This window comes from Lolium rigidum, chromosome 1 (genome assembly GCF_022539505.1).
Source record: "Lolium rigidum isolate FL_2022 chromosome 1, APGP_CSIRO_Lrig_0.1, whole genome shotgun sequence".
In the NCBI taxonomy this organism is placed as follows: Eukaryota; Viridiplantae; Streptophyta; class Magnoliopsida; order Poales; family Poaceae; genus Lolium; species Lolium rigidum.
Window position 1 is genome coordinate 220,956,837 of NC_061508.1, and position 23,391 is coordinate 220,980,227.

Below are 23,391 nucleotides of genomic sequence, written 5' to 3' on the forward strand. Positions count from 1 at the left end.
CTAGTAGGAGGAGAGGGTGGTTTGGCGCAGTTTGCGCTCTCGGGAGAGCTCCTTGGCAAAGCGCGCGAGCTCCTCCTCGTTGGTTCCCTCATCTTTGACGTACTCGTACCTCCCAGTGTCGATGTTAACCCTGGCCACCTTCTTATTGAGCAGCCTGTTGCCAATCTCGATTAGCGCTACCATGTTCTCCTCGGTGGCGATATCCACGGACGCGGTGTCCCCAAGGAGTGAGTCATCCTGAATGCGAAGGTAGTTCTTCTCAGCCCCGAGAGCCTTGAAGAGCACTGCGGCGTGGATGTCCACCATGTCGGCGCTGGCGTGGCAGAACATGTCGATGATCGGGGTGAAGCAGCGATCGTGGAGCCACTGGAGGAGGCCCCACCTGGCACATTCCGGCGCGGTGTACATCTCCGCCAGCTTGGCCGAGCCGGTGCCGATGGAGAGGATGAGGTAGTTGCTGTACTCGGCGGGCTTACCGAGGTTGAAGTCCATGTTCCGGCACAAGACCTCCTTGGTGATCATTGACACGGCAGCCATGGTGGGGTTGTTGGCGGCCACGCCGCCGTCTATAAGGTTGTACTCGCGTTCGCGGACCTTGCCCCATGGATTGTAGGTCTTGAAGTAGTGCGGCGGGAAGAAGGTGGGGGCCGCCGACGTGCTGATGCAGATGTCAGACAGGAGGGCGTTCTTGAGCGGCTCCTTCTTGGCCTCGTATGTGTTGAAGATAACCGGCTGCAGGAACTTGATGTCGAAGGTGGGCAGGATGCAATTGGTGACGGTGTCGGCGATGGTCACGTGGCCGGTGAGGCTCCTGATCTGATCGTGCAGAAACTTGCCGTCGTACTTAGGACCCGTCATCAAGTCGATTAAATTTCTCACCCAAGCCAGGAAGCTGCAGTTACGAACCCGATCGGTTATTCATTAATAAGAAAGGAAGGTGTCACCCCGATCGATCGATCGAGCCGCATGCATGCAAGCTGTTGGGTACATATATACCCCTTGTCCGGGAAGATCTTGGGCCCGTTCTCGAAGTAGAAGTCGCTGATATGCTTGGCGGCGAAGAGAGGTCGATTGTTCTCATCCGGCGTCGCAAGCATCGATGCCACCAGCGCGCCAGTGCTCGTCCCGGCGATCACGTCGAAGTAGTCCGCGATGCGAGCGTCCGGACCGTCCAGCTCCTGCAAAAAGAAATCAGCACTCGATCCATTAGAATCAACATGTCTAGCTATCTAAGACGGCGATCCAGACGAACTTGGAGCTTGCACTCGAGGCAGTCGAGGATGGTGGCCGGGATGAGGCCACGGATGCCGCCGCCGTCGATACTCAGCACCGTGATGAGCCGCCCCTCGGACGGCGGCGGCGAGATCATCGTCGCGTCTGCGGTGCTGGGCATGCTTTGGGCTCCGCTCTAGCAGTCTAGCTATCCTATCAGTGGCCTCAGCTGAGCTCAAAGACTTGGTTCTTGTGATTTCCGATCAAGAGGCTTGCCCAGCTATTTAAAGAGCCTCATCGCGCGGGAACAATTACGGCAGCGCGATCCGATCTTAGACAAGCGTCCAAATGCATGAAGGCCACGTTTTGTTTTTTGGAAAAAGTAAAGAAAATAAAAGGTTGCCAGGGCTCACATGTTCTTGAACCTCATGATTTTCCTTTGAACACAACCATGGCAACTTCTTATTTGTGTGATTTTAGCTAGTTATGTCCCCTCATACTAAGATTACCTCCATATACTTCATTCCTGGCTTCGTCCCTGGATCAGCCTCCAAAAATCATCATGTGTTAGTGCTAGTCAGTGAAGGTTTTCCACTTACTCTCATTGGTGTCAGCTGACACCAGCTAGTTCCACCAAAGCAGCTCCATCCCTGAGGCTAACTAACTTACTAAGGCTAATTATAGTAGAGAGTAATATAGAGTAATATCATTACTATGGGAAAATCTGCCGTTTTTTCGTGTTGCCGGTTCTTTGCCATGTCCGCGTCGAAAAATGGGATCTATACTATGTAAACTTTGCCATGTGTATGTACATGGCAAAGTCTTTGTCGTGTTCCACGGCCTTTTTGTTGTGTTCGATATATACACAAGAATGTCGTGATCTCCGGTGGTGCCTCCATATGACACTAATTTATGTTACTATCTTCATAGTAAATATTAATATAGATGTAGTACCCCTTCTATGTATCATGTGTATCATTGGTAAACTAATAATGTGCTTCTCCTATGATGTAGCATACCATGTTTCCTTCTGACTTTTTTTTTGCTTTTACATGGCAAAAGAAAATTATATTTGTTTTCCCGTAGCAAGTGCAACATAGAATGGTTCGCTTGAGTATTTGTTTCTCCGGAACTGCTTCCCACACAACATTTCGTGTACGAAACTCATCCAACAATCTGATCCCACCGTCCCTGCATTTTATGAATTTAATAGACGGTGATTATTCATTGTCAGACAAACATCGGAGCCTTTTGTTTCTCCCAGTGCAACGCACGAGCATTTTTACTAGTGACACTAATTTATGTTACTATCTTCATAGTAAATATTAATATAGATATAGTGCCCCTTCCGTTCTAAAATGTAAGGCATCTAAGGATTACTTAAAAATAACTGTTTTCAAAGTTTGATCAAGTTTATACACAAAAATATGAATAATTACAATTTTGAATCAATATCAATAGGCTCAACATAAAGTATATGTTCTTACCATTCAATGTTGTAGATGTAGATATTTTTCTTAAATATTTAGTTAAAATTAGTAAGATTTAACTTTTAACTAATATTTTAGACACCTTATATTTTGGGATGGGAGAAGTATCATGCATGGGTAAACTAATTAGCTTATAGACTTACTTTATCTTAAAATTGTGATGTTACACTACGGGAACCAGTCAAGGTGCCGACGGCCAGATCCTGTGCCGACGGCAAAATATCGGGGCCGTCGGCACAGGACTCGTTCTGACCAGGCCAGAAGGTCAGCCGTCGGCACAGATAAACCGTCGGCACATGAAGGTCTGTGCCGATGGCAACCGTCAGAACAGTTTCGGCCGTCGGCACAGCCTCTCCGCCGTGACGGCGAGCTAACAGCGTTAGGCCTGTACCGACGGCAAAGTCGTCGGCATATATTTCAGCCCTGTGCCGACGGCAAAGCCGTAAGCATAGCTATTTTCCATTTTACCACATTAATCTTCAAAAAATCATAACTAAATCATTATAATTCAGAAAAATACAAATAATATATCAAAATTTTCAGAAAAATAAGTTCTATCTTGGAAAAATATCAAACTTGGAATATTTAAAATATCTCAAAGAACCTTCTCAAAAATGAGTTATCATATCCGATGTTTTATGACTTTCATACAGAACAGCCAATGTTAAGGATAGAATCGCGGCATAGTTTGTGATAATGTGTCCATATTGTGCACACATGTGCATCTTGGGATGTCTTACGATGTTGCAGGAGGAAGTTTTCCATTTCATCGCACGAAAAAACCATTTTCCATTTTTGAGGTGTCGAAAACAGGTGTTTTGTGAAGCAACCACCAAATTAAAGTTTCACATTGGTACCAACACATTTTTCAAAAATACTAGACCACATAAGATGGATAATTTCTTAACCGGTGTATCTGGAACCTTTCCGTCCACCCCTCATGAAAAAGACAAATTCCTGCCGTATCGGTAGGAGGCCGGCCAGATTTGAACAACATGTACATGATATAATGCTTAAGATTTTTTGTAAAAATCATTTTTAGATTCACAACATGCTATTTCATCAGAAATCCAGTGCAAGTTTGGCGAGCCTCAGCCCCGGGCAAAGGATCTTCATGCCCGCCGTTTTGAATATAGTTTGAAACGGGCATAAAAATTTCGAAAACGATCCAAACAATGTGAAACCTTCGCGTGGTGCCATATTATGTGTCATAGTTGCAAGGAAAAATATTAAAGTTGGAAAATTGCGAACATCACAAAAAATCCTTCACAAAATGAGCTATCATGTTCGAGGTTTCATGACATTTAGGTCAAACCGACCATGTTATGGATAGAATCGCGGCATAGTTTGTGATAATGTGCCCATATTGTGCACACATGTGCATATTGGGATGTCTTACGATATTCCATTTCATCGCACGAAAAAACCATTTTCCATTTTTGAGGTGCCGAAAACGGGGTGTTTTGTGAAGCAACCACCAAATTAAAGATTCACATTGGTACCAACACATTTTTCAAAAATACTAGACCAACTAAGATGGAAAATTTCTCAATCGGTGTATCTGGAACCTTTCCGTCCACCCCTCATGAAAAAGACAAATTTCTGCCGAATCGGTAGGAGGCCGACCATATTTGAACTACAGGTACATGATATATTGCTCAAGATTTTTTATAAAAATTATTTTTAGATTCAAAACATGCTATTTCATCAGAGATCCAGTGCAAGTTTAGCGAGCCCCTGCCCCGGGCAAAGGATCTTCATGCCCGCCGTTTTGAATATAGTTTGAAACGGGCATAAAAAAATTCAAAAATGATCCAAACAATGTGAAACCTTCGCGTGCTGTCATATTATATGTCATAGTTACAAGGAAAAATATTAAAGTTGGAAAATTGTGAATATCACAAAAAATCCTTCACAAAATGAGTTATCATGTTCGAGGTTTCATGACATTTAGGTCAAACGACCAATGTTATGGATAGAATCGCTGCATAGTTTGTGATAATGTGCCTATATTATGCACACATGTGTATCTTGAGATGTCTTACGATGTTGCAGGAGGAAATTTTCCTTTTCATCGCGAAAAAGCCATTTTCCATTTTTGAGGTGCCAAAAACGGGATATTTTGTGAAGCAACCACCAAATTAAAGTTTCACATTGGTACCAACACATTTTTTAAAATACTAGACCACCTAAGATGGAAAATTTTCCAACCGGTATATCTGGAACTTTTACGTCCATCCCTTATGAAAAAGACAAATTCTTGCCGAATCGGTAGGAGGCCGGCCAGATTTGAAATACTGGTACATGATCTAATGCTCAAGAATTTTTGGAAAAATTATTTTTATATTCAAAATATGATATAGATGTCATATTTGGATTCCTCTCATTTTTCTAATTGATTTAGACATATTATTTGTCAAATTTTGATTTACAGATTTAAAGATATTAATTATTCCATATTAAATAAAAAAGAAAATAAAATAAATCATTTTATTGTCCATTTGAATTCAAGATTAATATACTTATTCTTGTAGTTTATGTAGGTAATTGTTTGGAATTCAAAAAATAATGATGTGCAACATCAAGTAATAAGGGTTAATAGTATTGATATGGTATTATTATCAACAAGGTGTCATTTCTTTCATGGAATCTAGTCTAAATAGAACAGGGAAGTTAAGCGTGCTAGGGATGGAGTAGTGTGAGGATGGATGACTGACCGGGAAGTTTGACCATGAGTGGAATTTGACCTAATATTAAGTGTAGTTAGAGTTAAAATGGTGCATGTGAGAGATTTAAAAAAATTGGGATAAAAAATTTGAAATTTTTTTTTGAAAAAATCCGAGCCAGAATTACCAAACGGCGTTATTTCTATGCCGACGGCCGTGCCGTCGGCACAGGATGCTGTGCCGACAACAACTTTGCCTGTGCCGAGGCGTTATTGTGCCGACGGCTGCCGTCGGCACAAGCCTGTGCCGAAGGCAAAGCAAGCTGTGCCGACGGCCGTCGGCACCTTGACTGGTTCCCGTAGTGTTATTGTAAAATAACTAATTACTACAAAAATCTCCCTCTGCATTTAATGACATTCCATGTTATTAAAATTCCTAGTTGGCATTGCATGAGTTGCACGTTACTGCATTAGTTACTTTCACTATGAGTAGTCTAAGACAAAAATGTTCTCCTCAATCGAGAACTCGCTATTTAAATGAAACTTTAACCAAGAATAACTTGATGTACCACCAGAGAGTTCAAACCCTAGGTTTAACGTATATGTGCCTCATAAAGGCAGAATATTCTTTCAGTCAAAAGCGATGTTTTTGTCAATAGAGATGCGTCTATGGTGACTTTTTCAATCTTAAAACCCTTGAATCATATAGAAAATACTCACTTTTCCAAGTCAGGAGACAAGCAAGCAACAGATAGCCGTTGCATGTTAGCTCCTGGGTCTGGAACATGGGGGTTGTTCCGAGAAATAATCATTTCTTTCTCGTCCACTCTAGGGGTGCGGGCACGCTTGCGGGGATTACAGGTGAAGGTTACAAGAATGGCGGGAAATTGAAGAGTACCATGCAATATTCATGAATGAATGTACGTAGACCTACCGGGTGGGGATAATCATTCCGGTCCTGGGACAGGTGGTGACACCATTATAAGCTGAGGGAAGCCAGTCAATTTAGTCACTTAAATCACCTCAGGAGACGTATCCTAAGCACAACTTCTCAGAGCTGCTATTGCGAAATACGGCTTGGGAGAATTCCCACTACAGCTGGTAGGCCAGCTTTGCCGTGAGCAGGGTGGGAACGGGCTTCCCAAAAAATGAGAGCGCCGCCCTGGGACGGCCCTAATGTTGTGTTGGCCAGGCTGCGGGCGGATAAAAGGGGACGTGGGGTAGGGTGTGCATACGTGAACTTTTATAGAAGTGAGTGTATATCCGTGTATGTGTATGAACGTATGTACTCCCTCCATTAAAAAACATAAGGCCTATAAGATTAGTTAGAAGTCAACATCTTCAAAGTTTAACCAAGTTAGCAAAAACACGAACAGGTTTACCATCTTCAAAAGCAAAAAAAAAAAAGTTTGACCAAGTTTATACAAAAAAATATGGATATCTAAAATACTAAATCAATATAAATAGATTTACCGTAAAATATATTTTTCAATATATCTATTTAATATTGTAGATGTTGACAATTTTTTTGTAAATATTTGATCAAACTTAACAAATTTTAATTTTTAACTAATTTTATACTCCTTATATTTTCAAACCAAGGAAGTACTGTGTTTCCCAAAAGAGACAAATTGTGACTTTAACCCGAGTAAGCTCACGGTAAGATGGAACGTAAACTCTTTTCTACTGCTGTAAGCTTCTGCTTGATCATCAAGACGCCCCTGCTACCCGAGTGATCCCGCCGCTGCTGCTGCAGTGCTTTGATGGATTCACGTTCCTGACTTAGAGCACATTCTAAAACGTGCCCGCATGGTGAAACGCCCCCCCCCCCCCCCCCCCTCCATTTCCGCCTCCCGCCGCCGCGACCTCTTTTGCGATTGTCGGCGCCACATCCCACGAAAACTAAATCGCCGATGTGCCCTCTACTAACTCCCCCAATTGGCCGGACCTAATTCCACGTGCGCCATGGAGACTCCCGCCGTACGTGCGGCGCACATCTCCAATCAAGCGTGCCAGCGCGGCGACCTATCACGCTGCAATCCGCGCTTCCCTAGCGGCTCGGCCTCCTCCCGAGCGCAAGTAATGGCGAGGCGCGACTGTCATCTGCACCGGTGTGAGTGCGAGTTCTGGCGGCACGCGGGCTCCCTCCGCTCCGGCCGATCGAGCTCGACTCAATCCTGGACGAGGCGGAGGACGACACCGCTCGGGGGGGGGGGGGGTGCAGCACCTGATGATGGCGTGCCGCAACTCCCTCACCACTATCATCGCCTATGTGTTGGAGAAGGAGAAGTGTGCCCGCGACAAGTTGGCGCGCGACATTCGGCGGGAGAAGCGCGCGTTCATCCGCTCGGAGATGGCGCGCTGCAGGTACGTCATCGTCTACTACTACGACGACTCCTCCGACTTCTTTGGCGCCGACACCGACGACAAGAACTCTGACGCCAAGGAAGCCCACCGCTCCCATCGTTGCCGACGAAGAACCCCAAGTCCCGGTGATGTAGATGAATCCCGGGCTAGCTATGCACAAATCGAGTTTACGATTTTGCAAACCTTTGTAAATTATCTCGCACGAACTACTTAAAAATTATCGCGCTAAAGTTGAGAAATCGTGTTTAGAGTTTAGGATAGGATATCCGGTATGTGGCTTAAGATTTTCACGTGAAAATTTCGATATAGCTAACCCTATCTACCTACGCAAGTTTAGAATTTCAGATAGAGTATCTACTATAGATGCTCTTGCTGCTTGAATTCTAGACTAGATGGAGTATCTACTAAAGATGCTCTTTCTGCTTCCGAGTTCCGAAACGAACACGAGGAGTCGTCTCCTCCCGGGACTCGATCGGTGCCTTTTGTTTCAAACAAATCTATTCTCAAGCTCTGTTTCCGATCGAATCCGCGCGCGCGCGTTCCAATCAGCCGCCTATGCAAACCTGCGTGCCATGGCCTGGCTTCGCCTGCACGCGTCCTTGCAGCCCGCCTGCTGCTAGACTCGCGCGAACGTCCTTTGCCGCGTTGGCTTGCCCCGCCTCGATCCTATACACTGCTGCACCGCTTTCCGCCTTCGCCACTGGAAAACTGTCGATCTGATTGCTGCACAGGTTAAGACCTACTTTTATTTTATTTAAAGCATTTTAAAAGTACACGAAACATGTGATGACATATGAAATCCTATAAAAATAAGAAACGCAGAAATTAGTTGTAGAAGTTGTTTGATTGCACTAGAAAAAAAACACAGGAAATCACTCTAGAAATTTGACTGCATCTTATAAACACATAAGAAATTTTGTAAGAGGTCTAACATCTTTCTAGAAATCTATAGAATTTGTATTATAATTTTTTTTCCTATGTTTGATGTACCTATTGGTGGCAAAAAAACTTAATCGCACTTAGTGTTGTTTCACATATCCATTCATATTGCACTTGCCACGTCAGTAAGATGGATACTTATATTTGCGTCAAAAAAAGATGGATACTTATATTTTATTACATCATATTACACTGCAACCACTAATCCAAAGATCTAATTCTTGTATTCCATTTCTCTACCTTTTAGATCTAAACCTGCTAAAAAATACATAAAGACGGGCATCTTGAGCCCCTTTCTATTTGGTAGGCCTAACTCTAAAAAGAAAAAATAATCTAATTAGAGAAACTATTCTAATTGCTCTCTAATTTCTTGAGAGCCTCTCTATTCTGCGAGTCATTCTATGTGTGGCTGACCATTGCTTCGTGGATGATCACAACAATCATCGAGAGGTTGAAGACGTCGGCGTGGATCTTCACGTCATCCTTCGAGTGACATGGGCGCGACCCGTCAGCTACCCACAGTTAACATACATGGTGCGGCCCAGCTATAGGCCCACTTGATAACCTGCTAAGGACCGTGAAGCCCAAGATAATTTGGCAACTATGAAGCATTCAACGCCCATGTTCCTGGTGTGCGGAACAAGGATAGAAGGATAGGCCTAAGATTAGTAAATCCTAGAGTTCTTTCCTACTATGTAACCGACCTAGTCATAGCACCCGAGACCTAGCCTCCTATATAAAGGCTAGGAGGGACCGCCAGGCGAGGAGATGGCAGATAGAACGCAATCTACACCACCGTGGACATTATGGCCACATTGTAACTTTCATCGATAATCAAGATCAGACAAGAAAGAAGTAGGGTATCACCCTCCGAGGGCCTGAACCTGGGTAAATTGTGCCTTCTTTTTGCTTATTAGCCGACGAACTCACCATAGCACCTCTCTCCCTAAAATTTAAGTCCATCACTGTGAGCCCCACGATGTTTGGGTGGATCTGAAACCATATGGAGATCGATTAGAGAGAGAACAAGAAGGAACTCGATCTGTAGATTGAATGAAGAACGAACCTTCTTTTTAGGGATCATCGGTGGATGTCTGCGACTCCGACACCATCTCCTTCGCTTGTAGAGAGTGGAGAACGGCATGAGATGTGGATAGAGCGGCTAGAAGGGTACGGGTTGAGGGGTAGTGGGGATCTAGGGTTCGGAGTGGAGAGATTGTGGATATCAGAGATGAGAGGAGTACGACGGTACGTGAGTGGTATTGTATAGAAAACGGGTCAGAGTGTCAAGTGGGGGTTAGGGTTTGTTTTATGGCCCACAAAATTATTGGGCCAAGTTGGCACAAAGGGCCCATAATGGGCCATACAAAAAGCAGGTCAAGTTTGTCAATGACAAGTAATAACATAAATATAATCTTCCGCTTACATGGTTTTGACTAACATAATACTCCTTCCATTTCTTGACATAAGCAATATAGTTTCTTGAGAAAAATTACGAAATATAAGGTACACTGTGTTGTGCCACTTGTCTGGAGATTGTTTTAGAGATTTTAGTATATTCTCTTCTCCAATGCAAACTCCACTGTTCTCCTCGCCAAAAATTAGCGCAACTTTCCCTCCAAATGTATTCTTTAATATTCGTGCCAAAAATTATACGACCTATATTTAGGAATGGAGGGAGTACTAATATTACACTAATCAAGAGTACCTAGAAATAGTACATGTAGCTTAACCCTAACTAGCTCTAAGCTCTAAACAGTGTGACACACTAAGGCAAACATGGTGAATTACTATTAATGAATTGATAATTTCTTGTTTGACTTCACTCCTTGATTCCTTCACCATCTTCGCCTTATCGTGCAAATCGCTTCCTTCTTCGTCGGGGGCTTCCTCCCACATTACGACCAATGCCTGTTGTAGTTGCTTCAAGCGCGATCGATCCCTCCATACCAAGTAAGGACACTAAGGGGTTTCATGATTGCAGGCGCGCTTACCCTCAAATGTGATGACTATGTGTGGTATTGCACAAACATCTTCTAACTTGTTGATACATCAAAGTCATGTCATTCCATTATGGTCCATAGATCCACCACGATAATGTCAGCCTAACAACGAAGTACCAAAATAGATCTAGAAAAAAGAAGCCCCAAATTGGATCTAGACGAAAACGAGTAACTTACGAATACGCCCCCGTCCACTGAACTTGCATCTTCATGTCTCCATCGGTCCCTCATCTGCTTCGCTAGCGGTCCCTCCTCTGCCTCACCACCAGGCGTGTCAACAGTCTCCCCTGTCGCTCGCCTCAGGCAGTTTGCTGAGTGGAGAACGAGATATAAAGCAAATGCTAGGTAGTGGTGGGCCGCAATAGTCAGCGAAACAAGCTTAGCTAGTCAGCGGGGTGTGGTTGGCTGATACGTCTCAAACGTATCTATAATTTCTTATGTTCCATGCTACTTTTATGATGATACTCACATGTTTTATACACATTATATGTCATATTTATGCATTTTCCGGAACTAATCTATTGACGAGATGCCGAAGTGCCAGTTCCTGTTTTCTGCTGTTTTTGGTTTCAGAAATCCTAGTAAGGAAATATTCTCGGAATTGGACGAAATCAACGCCCAGCATCTTAGAATTCCACGAAGCTTCCAGAACACCCGAGAGCCGCGAGAGGGGAGCCCTGGGGGGCCCACACATGTGGCCGGCGCGGCCCAGGCCCTGGCCGCGCCGCCCTATTGTGTGGTGGCCTCGTCAGCCTTCCGACTCCGCCTCTTCGCCTATTTAAGCCTCCTCGACCTAAAACCTCGAGACGGAAAAGCCACGGTACGAGAAACCTTCCAGAGCTGCCGCCATCGCGAAGCCAAGATCTGGGGGACAGGAGTCTCTGTTCCGGCACGCCGCCGGGACGGGAAAGTGCCCCCGGAAGGCTTCTCCATCGACACCACCGCCATCTTCATCAACGCTGATGTCTCCCATGAGGAGGGAATAGTTATCCCTCGAGGCTAAGGGCTGTACCGGTAGCTATGTGGTTAATCTCTCTCTCTGTACCCCAATACAATGATCTCATGAATTGCTTTGCGTGATTGAGATCCATATGATGAGCTTTGTATCACTATTCATCTATGTGCTACTCTTGTGATGTTATTAAAGTAGTCTATTCCTCCTTCACGGTGTAATGGTGACAGTGTGTGCATCGTGTAGTTCTTGGCGTAGGTTATGATCATAATCTCTTGTAGGTTATGGAGTTAATTATTACTATCATAGTATTGATGTGATTTATTCCCCCTTCGTAGTGTGATGGTGACAGTGTGCATGCTATGTTAGTACTCGGTTTAAATTACAAAGATCTATTATGCTCTAAAGGTTACTTCAATATGAATGTCGAATGTTGTGGAGCTTGTTAACTCCGGCATTGAGGTGCTCTTGTAGCCCTACACAACGAATGGTGTTCATTATCAAACAAGAGTATATGTAGCACAAAGGAAGAGAACTTATTTATTTATGTGATCAATGTTGAGAGTGTCCACTAGTGAAAGTATGATCCCTAGGCCTTGTTTACAAATACCGCAATCATCGCTTGTTTCATTGTTTTACCTGCATCTTTACTTCCTGCAATATTACTACCATCAACCGCACGCTGACAAGCACTTTTCCGGCGCCGTTACTACTGCTCATATTCATTCATACCACTTGTATTTCACTATCTCTTCGCCGAACTAGTGCACCTATACATCCGACAAGTGTATTAGGTGTGTTGGGGACACAAGAGACTTCTTGTATCGTGATTGCAGGGTTGCTTGAGAGGGATATCTTTGACCTCTTCCTCCCCGAGTTCGATAAACCTTGGGTGATCCACTTAAGGGAAACTTGTCTGCTGTTCTACAAACCTCTCGCTCTTGGAGGCCCAACACCTGTCTACAAGAATAGAAGCACCCGTAGACATCAAGCACTTTTCCGGCGCCGTTGCCGGGAGGAAAGGTAAAAGGCACTCATACTCCGGTCCCAGGTAACTAAGTACTTTTCTGTTGCCATTGTGTGTGTGTTCGAAGCTATTTCCTTTAGATCCTGCAATTGCATCTTTTTGTTTCTTGTTTACACTAGTTAGGCCTAATGGAGAACAACACAATGAGAGATCTTTATGAACTTTATCTTGAATTAGGACATGATGTGTTTGAAGAGAGAATTAAAAAACCCATGGAACTTTATATGCATGCTAATGGGAATGTTATCAGTATGAATGCTTTGAACACCATTGTTGCTAATGCTATGGAAGAATTTAAGCTTGGGGAGGTCGGTTTTGATGAAAATGATCTCTTTAGTCCTCCGGGTATTGAGGAGAAAGTTTATGTTGATTATGATATGCCTCCCATATATGATGATTATAATGATAGTGGTATTTTGGTGCCGCCTACTATGGAGGATAAGTTTAATTATGATTACAATATGCCTCCTATATTTGATGATGAGAATAATAATGATAGCTACTTTGTTGAATTTGCTCTCACTATTACTAATAAAATTGATTATGCTTATGTGGAGAGTAATGATACTTTTATGCATGTGAATAAGAATACTTTATGTGATAGTTACATTGTTGAGTTTGTTCATGATGCCGCTGAAATTTATTATGAGAGAGGAAAATATGGTTGTAGAAATTTTCATGTTACTAAAACACCTCTCTATATGCTGAAATTTTTGAAGTTACTCTTGTTTTATCTTCCTATGCTTGTTACTTTGTTCTTCATTGACTTGTTTATTTACAAGATTCATATGCATAGGAAGCATGTTAGACTTAAATGTGTTTTGAATTTACTTTTTGATGCTCTCTTTTGCTTCAACTCTTATTTCTATGGAGTGCATCATTGAAATTACTGAGTCCATCTTAATGGCTATAAAGAAAGAACTTCTTGGGAGATAACCCATGTGTTTATTTTACTACAGTACTTTTTTTTATATTTGTGTCTTGGAAGTTGTTACTACTGTAGCAACCTCTCCTTATCTTATTTTATTGCATTGTTGTGCCAAGTAAAGTCTTTGATAATAGGGTTGATACTAGATTTGGATTACTGCGCAGAAACAGATTGTACTGCGTCACGAATTTGGGCAGGGTTCTCTGTAGGTAACTCAGAAAAATCTGCCAATTTACGTGCGTGATCCTCCGATATGTACGCAACTTTCATTCAATTTGGGCATTTTCATCTGAGCAAGTCTGGTGCCACTTTAAAATTCGTCTTTATGGACTGTTCTGTTTTGACAGATTCTGCCTTTTATTTCGCATTGCCTCTTTTGCTGTGTTGAATGGATTTCTTTGTTCCATTGACTTCCAGGTAGCTTGGTGCAATGTCCAGAAATGTTAAGAATGATTGTGTCACCTCTGAACATGTGAATTTTTGATTATGCACTAACCCTCTAATGAGTTTGTTTTGAGTTTGGTGTGGAGGAAGTTTTCAAGGGTCAAGAGAGGAGGATGATATACTACGATCAAGAAGAGTGAAAAGTCTAAGCTTGGGGATGCCCCGGTGGTTCATCCCTGCATATTTCAAGAAGACTCAAGCGTCTAAGCTTGGGGATGCCCAAGGGGCATCCCCTTCTTCATCGACAACTTATCAGGTTTCTTCTCTTGAAACTATATTTTTATTCAGCCACATCTTATGTACTTTACTTGGAGCGTCTGTTTGTTTTTGTTTATGTTTGAATAAGTTCATCCTTGTGTGGGAGAGAGACACGCTCCGATGGTTCGTATGAACACATGTATTCTTAGCTTTTAATGTTCATGGCGAAGGTTGAAACTGCTTCGTTCATTGTTATATGGTTGGAAACAGAAAATGTTGCATGTGGTAATTGGTATAATGTCTTGAATAATTTGATACTTGGCAATTGTTGTGCTCATATAGATCATGTTTAAGCTCTTGCATCATGTACTTTGCACCTATTAATGAAGAACTACATAGAGCTTGTTAAAATTTGGTTTGCATGATTGGTCTCTAGAGTCTAGATATTTTCTGGTTAAGGTGTTTGAACAACAAGGAAGACGATGTAAAGTCTTATAATGTTTACAATATGTTCATATGTGAGTCTTGCTGTACCGTTTTATACTTGAGTTTGCTTCAAACAACCTTGCTAGCCTAGCCTTGTACTGAGAGGGAATTCTTCTCGTGCATCCAAATCCTTGAGCCAAAAACTATGCCATTTGTGTCCACCATACCTACCTACCACATGGTATTTCTCTGCCATTCCAAAAAAATACTTCATGTGCTACCTTTAAACAATTCAAAAGCTATTATCTCTTATTTGTGTCAATGTTTTATAGCTCATGAGGAAGTATGTGGTGTTTTATCTTTCGATCTTGTCATTTACTTTTGATAGACTTTCACAATGGACTAGTGGCTCATCCGCTTATCCAATAATTTTGCAAGAAGAGCTGGCAATGGGGTTCCCAGCCCCAATTAATTACAACTTGCATTAATAATTCTCTTCACATGTTTTTCTCTGATTCATCAGTAAGCAACTTAAATTTGCAAATAGACACTCCTCCATGGTATGTGAATGTTGGAAGGCGCCCGAGGATTCGGTTAGCCATGGCTTGTGTAAGCAAAAGGTTGGGAGGAGTGTCATCCATAAATAAATAAAAACTAAACTAAAGTACATGTGTAAACAAAAGAGAAGAGGGATGATCTACCTTGCTGGTAGAGATAACGTCCTTCATGGGAGCCGCTCTTGAAAGTCTGGTTGATAAGGTAGTTAGAGTACCCATTACCATTCGTTGACAACAACAAACACCTCTCAAAACTTTACTTTTATACTCTCTATATGATTTCAAAACTTAAAAAGCTCTAGCACATGATTTAATCCCTACTTCCCTCTGCGAAGGGCCATTCTTTTACTTTATGTTGAGTCATTTCACCCACCTCTTTCTATCTTAGAAGCAAACACTTGTGTCAACTGTGTGCATTGATTCTTACATGTTTACCTATTGCACTTGTTATATTGCTTTATGTTGACAACTATCCATGAGATATATATGTTGAAGTTGAAAGCAATTGCTGAAACTTAATCATCCTTTGTGTTGCTTCAATGCCTTTTACTTTGAATCTATTGCTTTATGAGTTAACTCTTATGCAAATCTTATTGATGCTTGTCTTGAAAGTACTATTCATGAAAAGTCTTTGCTATATGATTCAGTTGTTTACTCATTGTCTTCATCATTGCTTTGAATCGCTGCATTCATCTCATATGCTTTACAATATTGTTGATTAAGATTATGTTGGTAGCATGTCACTTAAGAAATTATTCTTGTTATCGTTTACCTACTCGAGGGCGAGTAGGAACTAAGCTTGGGGATGCTTGATACGTCTCAAACGTATCTATAATTTCTTATGTTCCATGCTACTTTTATGATGATACTCACATGTTTTATACACATTATATGTCATATTTATGCATTTTCCGGAACTAACCTATTGACGAGATGCCGAAGTGCCAGTTCATGTTTTCTGCTGTTTTTGGTTTCAGAAATCCTAGTAAGGAAATATTCTCGGAATTGGACGAAATCAACGCTCACCATCTTAGAATTCCACGAAGCTTCCAGAACACCCGAGAGCCGCCAGAGGGGAGCCCTGGGGGGGAACACATGTGGCCGGTGCTGCCCAGGCCCTGGCCGCGCCGCCCTATTGTGTGGTGGCCTCGTCAGCCTTCCGACTCCGCCTCTTCGCCTATTTAAGCCTCCTCGACCTAAAACCTCGAGACGGAAAAGCCACGGTACGAGAAACCTTCCAGAGCCGCCGCCATCGCGAAGCCAAGATCTGGGGACAGGAGTCTCCGTTCCGGCACACCGCCGGGACGGGGAAGTGCCCCGGAAGGCTTCTCCATCGACACCACCGCCATCTTCATCAACGCTGCTTGTCTCCCATGAGGAGGGAGTAGTTCTCCCTCGAGGCTAAGGGCTGTACCGGTAGCTATGTGGTTAATCTCTCTCTCGTACCCCAATACAATGATCTCATGAATTGCTTTGCATGATTGAGATCCATATGATGAGCTTTGTATCACTATTCATCTATGTGCTACTCTTGTGATGTTATTAAAGTAGTCTATTCCTCCTTCACGGTGTAATGGTGACGAGTGTGTGCATCGTGTAGTTCTTGGCGTAGGTTATGATCATAATCTCTTGTAGGTTATGGAGTTAATTATTACTATGATAGTATTGATGTGATTTATTCCCCCTTCATAGTGTAAAGGTGACGATGTGTATGCTATGTTAGTACTCGGTTTAGATTGCAAAGATCTATTATGCTCTAAGGTTACTTAAACATGAATATCGAATGTTGTGGAGCTTGTTAACTCCGGCATTGAGGTGCTCTTGTAGCCCTACACAACGAATGGTGTTCATTATCAAACAAGAGTATATGTAGCACAAAGGAAGAGAACTTATTTATTTATGTGATCAATGTTGAGAGTGTCCACTAGTGAAAGTATGATCCCTAGGCCTTGTTTCCAAATACTGCAATCATCGCTTGTTTAATGTTTTACTGCATCTTTACTTCCTGCAATATTAGTACCATCAACTGCACGCCAGCAAGCGCTTTTCTGGCGCCGTTACTACTGCTCATATTCATTCATACCACTTGTATTTCACTATCTCTTCGCCGAACTAGTGCACCTATACATCTGACAAGTGTATTAGGTGTGTTTGGGACACAAGAGACTTCTTGTATCGTGATTGCAGGGTTGCTTGAGAGGGATATCTTTGACCTCTTCCTCCCTGAGTTCGATAAACCTTGGGTGATCCACTTAAGGGAAACTTGCTGCTGTTCTACAAACCTCTGCTTTTGGAGGCCCAACACTGTCTACAAGAATAGAAGCACCCGTAGACATCATTGGCCTTTCTCATGTGTAGGACCCACAACTAATGGCGGTTACAATTGACGGCGCAATAATAAATGCCTTTTCCGTAGCACTGTACAGAAGAGTCTCTCTTGTATGGCACCTACCAGGGCTCAATTTCGTGCCAGTGTCGACTAAAACATGGCTTAAATATGTGAGAGAAGTCCAATTTACCCCCTTAAACTTGTCTCAAAGTTTAGATTACAATCCTCAACTTTACTTTGGTTCAATTTTCAACCCTGAATTCTATAAACCGTTCCGAATTGAGCCTTCTACCCTTTTTGACAAGTTTTGAACTGGTTTTTCTTGCCAGTTAGCGTTTTTCTCCCTATATGCTATGCCAACTCATCAACATACAACATACACGGTACATGTACTTCCTCTCTCTCCATATCGCATGATCACCTCATGCCTCGTCATGATCGTCTTCCTCCCTGGAACGAGGCCATGGCGACCACAGAGGGGTGCCTCTATCGGACAATAACACCTGGCGTCTGCCCTCTACATCACCTGTCGTGCCCAGCCTTCCACCAGCATGGGGCAACCACCACGCAGCGCAGCGAGCCACGGGGAAGGCATTTTTATTCCGGTGGGTGAAGAGTTAAAGATGAAGAGTTAAAGACATAGAATACGTGTACGCACTATTTTACCAATACAACACCAATACAACACATTATGTGACAAGAAAAACCGGATTAAAACAATGCAAGGGGTGATTCTGAACCGTTATTAGAATTCAGGGTTGAAAGTTGAATCAAAGTGAAGTTCAGGGTTGTAAGCTGAACTTTGAGACAAGTTTAGGGGGGTAAATTGGACTTCTCTCTAAATATGTCCGCTGGCCTTGATAGCCACTGAGAAATAAGATTCGCTGGCCAAAAAAACTATTGCACGTACTTTTTGCTCGTGCCATCCAAAAAATCCACCGGTTAAGGTGGGCTTTTTTGCAGCGTCAGAGATAGTACTGATGGTGGAGTTAATGGAGAGACTTCCCCTGCTCAAGGAGAAATTGGTGATGATAATGGCTTTGATTTTCCCGCGGCAGACGCAGAGCAACAGAAGCAAAAATCCAACATGAACTAAGAGCAGCAGAAGCAGAAATCCAACATGAACTAAAATTAGGAGGCTGCGATTAGTTGAAATTGTTGTAATTAAACTTGTGAGTGGTTGGTTCGCAATTGCCTTCTCCTTAGTAAATTGCTAGTATGATTGTAGGATACTTGAAGTGAAATGGCAAAGCAGCATTTCAATAATCTGAACGAGTCACAGTATACATTAGAGAATGAACTATAAATGATGCACTAGTACATGGTCTCACTCTGAAAGCAAATAACCAGTGATCAATTCTTTGTACAATTTTACCCCCCTCCTCTCAACTATAATCGCACGTCGCTCTTTACACGCCAGACGACTTGGTGCTGGTGAGGAACGCATCATTTTTTTTTACAAAGTGGATGCGCCTTTGGAACCATCCAGTTCTGGTAATCATTTGGCTGGCCAGCATCGTCATGCATGGGCATTCTTCGAGGCTGGAATCAGCTTCCGTTTTCCAGCTTGGACTCTTTATGAAGATGGCTCCAAGCTAACAATGCTGCACCAACTGCCGGTTCCACCTGGAAATAAATCATAAAACCATTTGCCAAACAAACTCATTCTTTGTTGGATTACAAATAACAGAACTACTTGGTGCAGCTACTTGGTGGTTGTATCGCTACTTGGTGCCACGGTGGCTTCATATATAAAGCTGGGCCATTGGCATTACATTTAAAAAAATAGCAGAACTGATAGCATACCAAAAAATCATCCAAAATCTCAGTGTTCAATCTCCAGGGAATTGCATGGCTATAAATACTCTTCATAACTGGTGATATTAGTTTACACTGACCTCAGGTCGAATAGCATGGACACCTGGAAAGACTTTGGAAATGCATTTTATGACCTCGCCGCTGATGTTCCATTTCTTATTGCCTTCGAGGACACCTCCAACCAATACAAGTGGAAATTGGTCCTTTCCATCTGCAGAGTAAAAAAGGGCCCTTCAGTGAAAAACAATAAAAATGATTTACTCTCAGTTCCAATCGCTAGTCAAACAGTTAACAGCCTAATACTACAAAGCTCCAAGTTTCTAAACCGCGCACTTTGTGCCAAGTATGGTGTATCTCGGGGATATGAATCAACTTGTGCAGTGCACCATATCTGGAAATATCAGTACAGTAGGTATCCACCAAAGCTAATATCTCTGAGACATGCCAGAATTCCCTGGTTGGAACCAGCAGACTGTTTAATAGTCGAGTGAAATAGAGCACCGGATGTGTCAGCCATGTTGAGACCAAATCTACAGGAATAAATTAAGCCTGATAATTTATCAGCGAAACCCCAAAAATGCTACTCCCTCCAATCCAAAATAAGTGTCGTGGTTTTAGTTCAAATTTGAACTAAAACCATGAAAGTTATAATGGATCAATTTGAACTAAAACAGCGACACTTATTATAGATCGGCGGGAATACTTGCGAAGGTACAATTACCCATTCATTTCAGGAATAACCAACACTGAACTAGTTGAAAAATAGCAGATGGTGCTACACAATCAACGTCATAATTACCTTCACCACACAATGCAAGGCGCCGAACAACTGCTACGACGCTATCAGCCAACTCTTGCACTGCCTCACGTAGAATCGTGTTTGCTACTTCATCGCCGTCTTCAGCAGCTGATACGACCACAGGAACAAGTGCTGCAATACGGGCCCAAGATGGATCTGCATATGTCCAACTGTGCCATAAACGTAAAACAATGAATGACAGCTACGTACAGGATTCCAACTCTTGATAGTTGTATCAGCTAAAGAATTACTTGGCTCTTATGCAATATAATGTGATCTTTCTAAGAGTTTATAAACATTTGCTGGATGCGGAAGTTCAGAAAAAATAACATGGTAAATTTGAAAATGAGAACAAAAACTATACTACTCTAGTGAAAATGAAAATGCTTAACATCTACAAGTAATAGCAAAGGTCTGTCTAGATACTACTAATGATCTGTAATAGCTTTGTTGTAGTTATGTAGCTTTAGCAATTAAGCAATCATTCTAGATGGCAAGAAGTAACACGTGACCACAGTACTAATAGCCACCAGTTCCAAGAAGTCCCAAATAAAGGATGGTGCCTAGAGACTAGTGCGCATTAGGGTATTTGTGAGAGGACTTACCCAATCAATTCATCTGGTGAAGCAATTTCAAGCTTCCTAGTGATCGCTCTCGTAAGATTAGTTTGTGGTCCACGGCCATCATGTGCTTTTATTACTGCTGTGAGGGCCTGTGCAGCAATGCCATATCCACTGCATTCATGTACACATGTAGTCAACTATGTTTTCCTTTGTGTCAGGTTATTCGATTGTAATCACATAGATAGGTTCCGCAGACATAGTTGAATCTTTCAAACTGCATCCATTCATTACTGTAGGGTTTTATTTTGAAATATGGAAAATATAGGCAACAACTTGTCAGGACTCAGGAGAGAGTATTATATTAGTGCATTTGATAGATTAATAGTTTCTATGACTGTTCACACAAAGTCTAACATGTCATGCTCAATTTATAGCTATGGATTTCTACACTAGATAAATATCCATACTTCACAAAGTCTAACATGTCATGCTCAATTATAGCTATGGATTTCTACACTAGATAAATATCCATACTTCCTAAGAAATAAACAAACATTATCCCATTCTCATGTTAGAAATCATATATATGAGCTCCCTGCGGAAATAGTAAAGGGCACCTGAAACTAGTTTTTATAGTATATCTGTCCCAACATTCAAAACCCTACAGAATGTTGCATAACATCTTATATTATGTGACAGAGGGAGTAATTCATTATTGACCTTTTTTTCATGAAGAATGCAACTCACCTGCCCCAGTCGCCTAAAACGGGACCAGCACCAGCTGCTCTCGCTAATTTTCCATCTTTGGTGACCCCATAAGCAATGCTTCCTGTGCCCGCAATCAATACACAACCATGTAGCTTTCCCATTGTACCACTGGCTAAGGCCGCCACCGCATCATTCTCCACATAAAACTTGGCATCCCCAGGGAATAGAGTGCTGGATAACAAAAGGGCTCACTTAGCAATGACAGGATAAATTTGACAAAAGACTTGTTTGCATGGTGGCATTCTGAATTATGTGCCAATAAACAAATGATGAGTTACTATTTACTGGTGCATTTGCAAAAAAAAAATACCAAAAACTCTTCCATGACATCAGAAATGTACATAATAAATGGTTAAACCATTTGAGCATTCAGTAAACGTTCAGAATCTCTCTGAACTAAAATCAAGTAGTTGTGGTGAACAAAGATATATAGCAAATTGTTTGCGAGGAATGCATTTTAAGACGTGTATACAAAGGACTGTACCGGATCCAGTCCAGCATCTTCTGCTGATCTGAAGGATGATTCACTCCAGATACAGATAAACAAACTGCAACAACATTAGAATGATCTGTGCTGGCCATTGTGAGGGCCTGCGTCATGACATGTTCTAGAGTTTCCAGTGCAGCGCTTTCTGGAAAGTGAAACAGAGCGATCAGTATGTCTTGAGCAAAGACTTGGACCAAATGATGCTGCCCGTATTACAACATGGAGAAAAAAATATTAAGGAGTATCACAGGCACTCTCATCCAACTACATACTTCACAACGCAAGACGCTCGCACACAATTTGGGTAGAGATTTTGGATAAGCATTGGTGGGCCCTCCTTACTTTATATGCAAAATGGAAGTTAAACAATGATTATATCCTAGTGATTTTCTATTGTTTTAGTGCGATTGACAAAGTCCAAATAACATATATGTGTTCACCATGACACCATCAATAAAAACAACCACACTACTCTGGAGGCAACATCCATTGTTAGCACAGGGAACCGCACTTTCTCTTCGACAACTTCATCAGATGATTGAGAAGCAAGGAAACTGTGTAACTGATAACGAACATGATGAACAGTTACAAGAAAATAGAAGAACGCCAGTTTGATAATAAATCAGGACATCCAGAACCACAGCTACGGAGACAATCCATCTACATCCCTGAAACCCTCTCCCGGATTGGGGAATATCCAAGAACTAATTCGCCGTGATTACACAAGACAAGTGGCACGCAAGGACACCCCAAATCGCGGGGATTTAACCCGGAGACCGGTCAGCAGGCCCCAAGATCCAGCTCTTCACACAGGGCATGATCCAAGCGCCCCCGAATTGTGCGAACCTAGGTCAACGTTACTACGTACCTCCGACGGAATTACGGTTGGAGCAGCCGGCGATTGCGCGGGAGAGCACGGGGACGGCGCTGGGCGACTCCGGCGGCGGCATTGCGGCCGGCAGGCAGACGCAGACGGTGCTCGTGGTGCCTCCGTCCACGCCCAGGATCACGCCGCCCTCCCGGCGGGCGGCCGCCGGCGAATTGCCGTTCTCGTAGCTGCCCATCTCCCTTGGGCCGTTCCTCTCTTCTCGGGTGTGTGAGACAGGTGATGAGTCAAAGGCTCAAAGCTGAGAGCGGAGATCCTTATTTTTCTTTTATTTATTTTTATTTTATTTCCGTGCAGAAAAGGTCTTCGATTATGTTGGAATGTTGTGTTTGGGAGGAATCGGTTTCTTTGGTTGTCAGTTTCCCGATAAATTGGCAGATAATCCATGATTAGTCTATGCTTAGGTATTCACCGAAATGGAAAGCGATGGATAGTGTTTGTTGGGATGATGATCTTCTTTTTCTTAGAGAAATGTCCCCTTGACCGGCTGATTGGGCAAACCCTATTTATTGTTTCAGCGTGGAGCTAAGACC

General features: G+C 42.6%; 2 protein-coding genes across 2 annotated transcripts; both read right to left on the reverse strand.

The window, feature by feature from the left end:
* Nucleotides 1-1,369, reverse strand: LOC124683188 (patatin-like protein 1). The gene is made up of 3 exons (XM_047217752.1): nt 1,253-1,369; nt 997-1,178; nt 1-892 (listed from the first exon to the last, which is right to left on the reverse strand). Exons 1-3 carry the CDS (start codon nt 1,367-1,369, stop codon nt 1-3), a joined length of 1,191 nt encoding a protein of 396 aa, XP_047073708.1.
* A 17,520-nt stretch (nt 1,370-18,889) lies between these two features.
* Nucleotides 18,890-23,052, reverse strand: LOC124683189 (N-acetyl-D-glucosamine kinase-like). Its single transcript, XM_047217753.1, has 7 exons — nt 22,841-23,052; nt 21,970-22,117; nt 21,465-21,656; nt 20,760-20,888; nt 20,155-20,324; nt 19,436-19,566; nt 18,890-19,163 (listed from the first exon to the last, which is right to left on the reverse strand). The coding sequence occupies exons 1-7, from the start codon at nt 23,034-23,036 to the stop codon at nt 19,086-19,088; spliced, it is 1,044 nt and encodes a 347-aa protein (XP_047073709.1). The 5' UTR covers nt 23,037-23,052; the 3' UTR covers nt 18,890-19,085.
* Between the last annotated feature and the right edge of the window lie 339 nt (nt 23,053-23,391).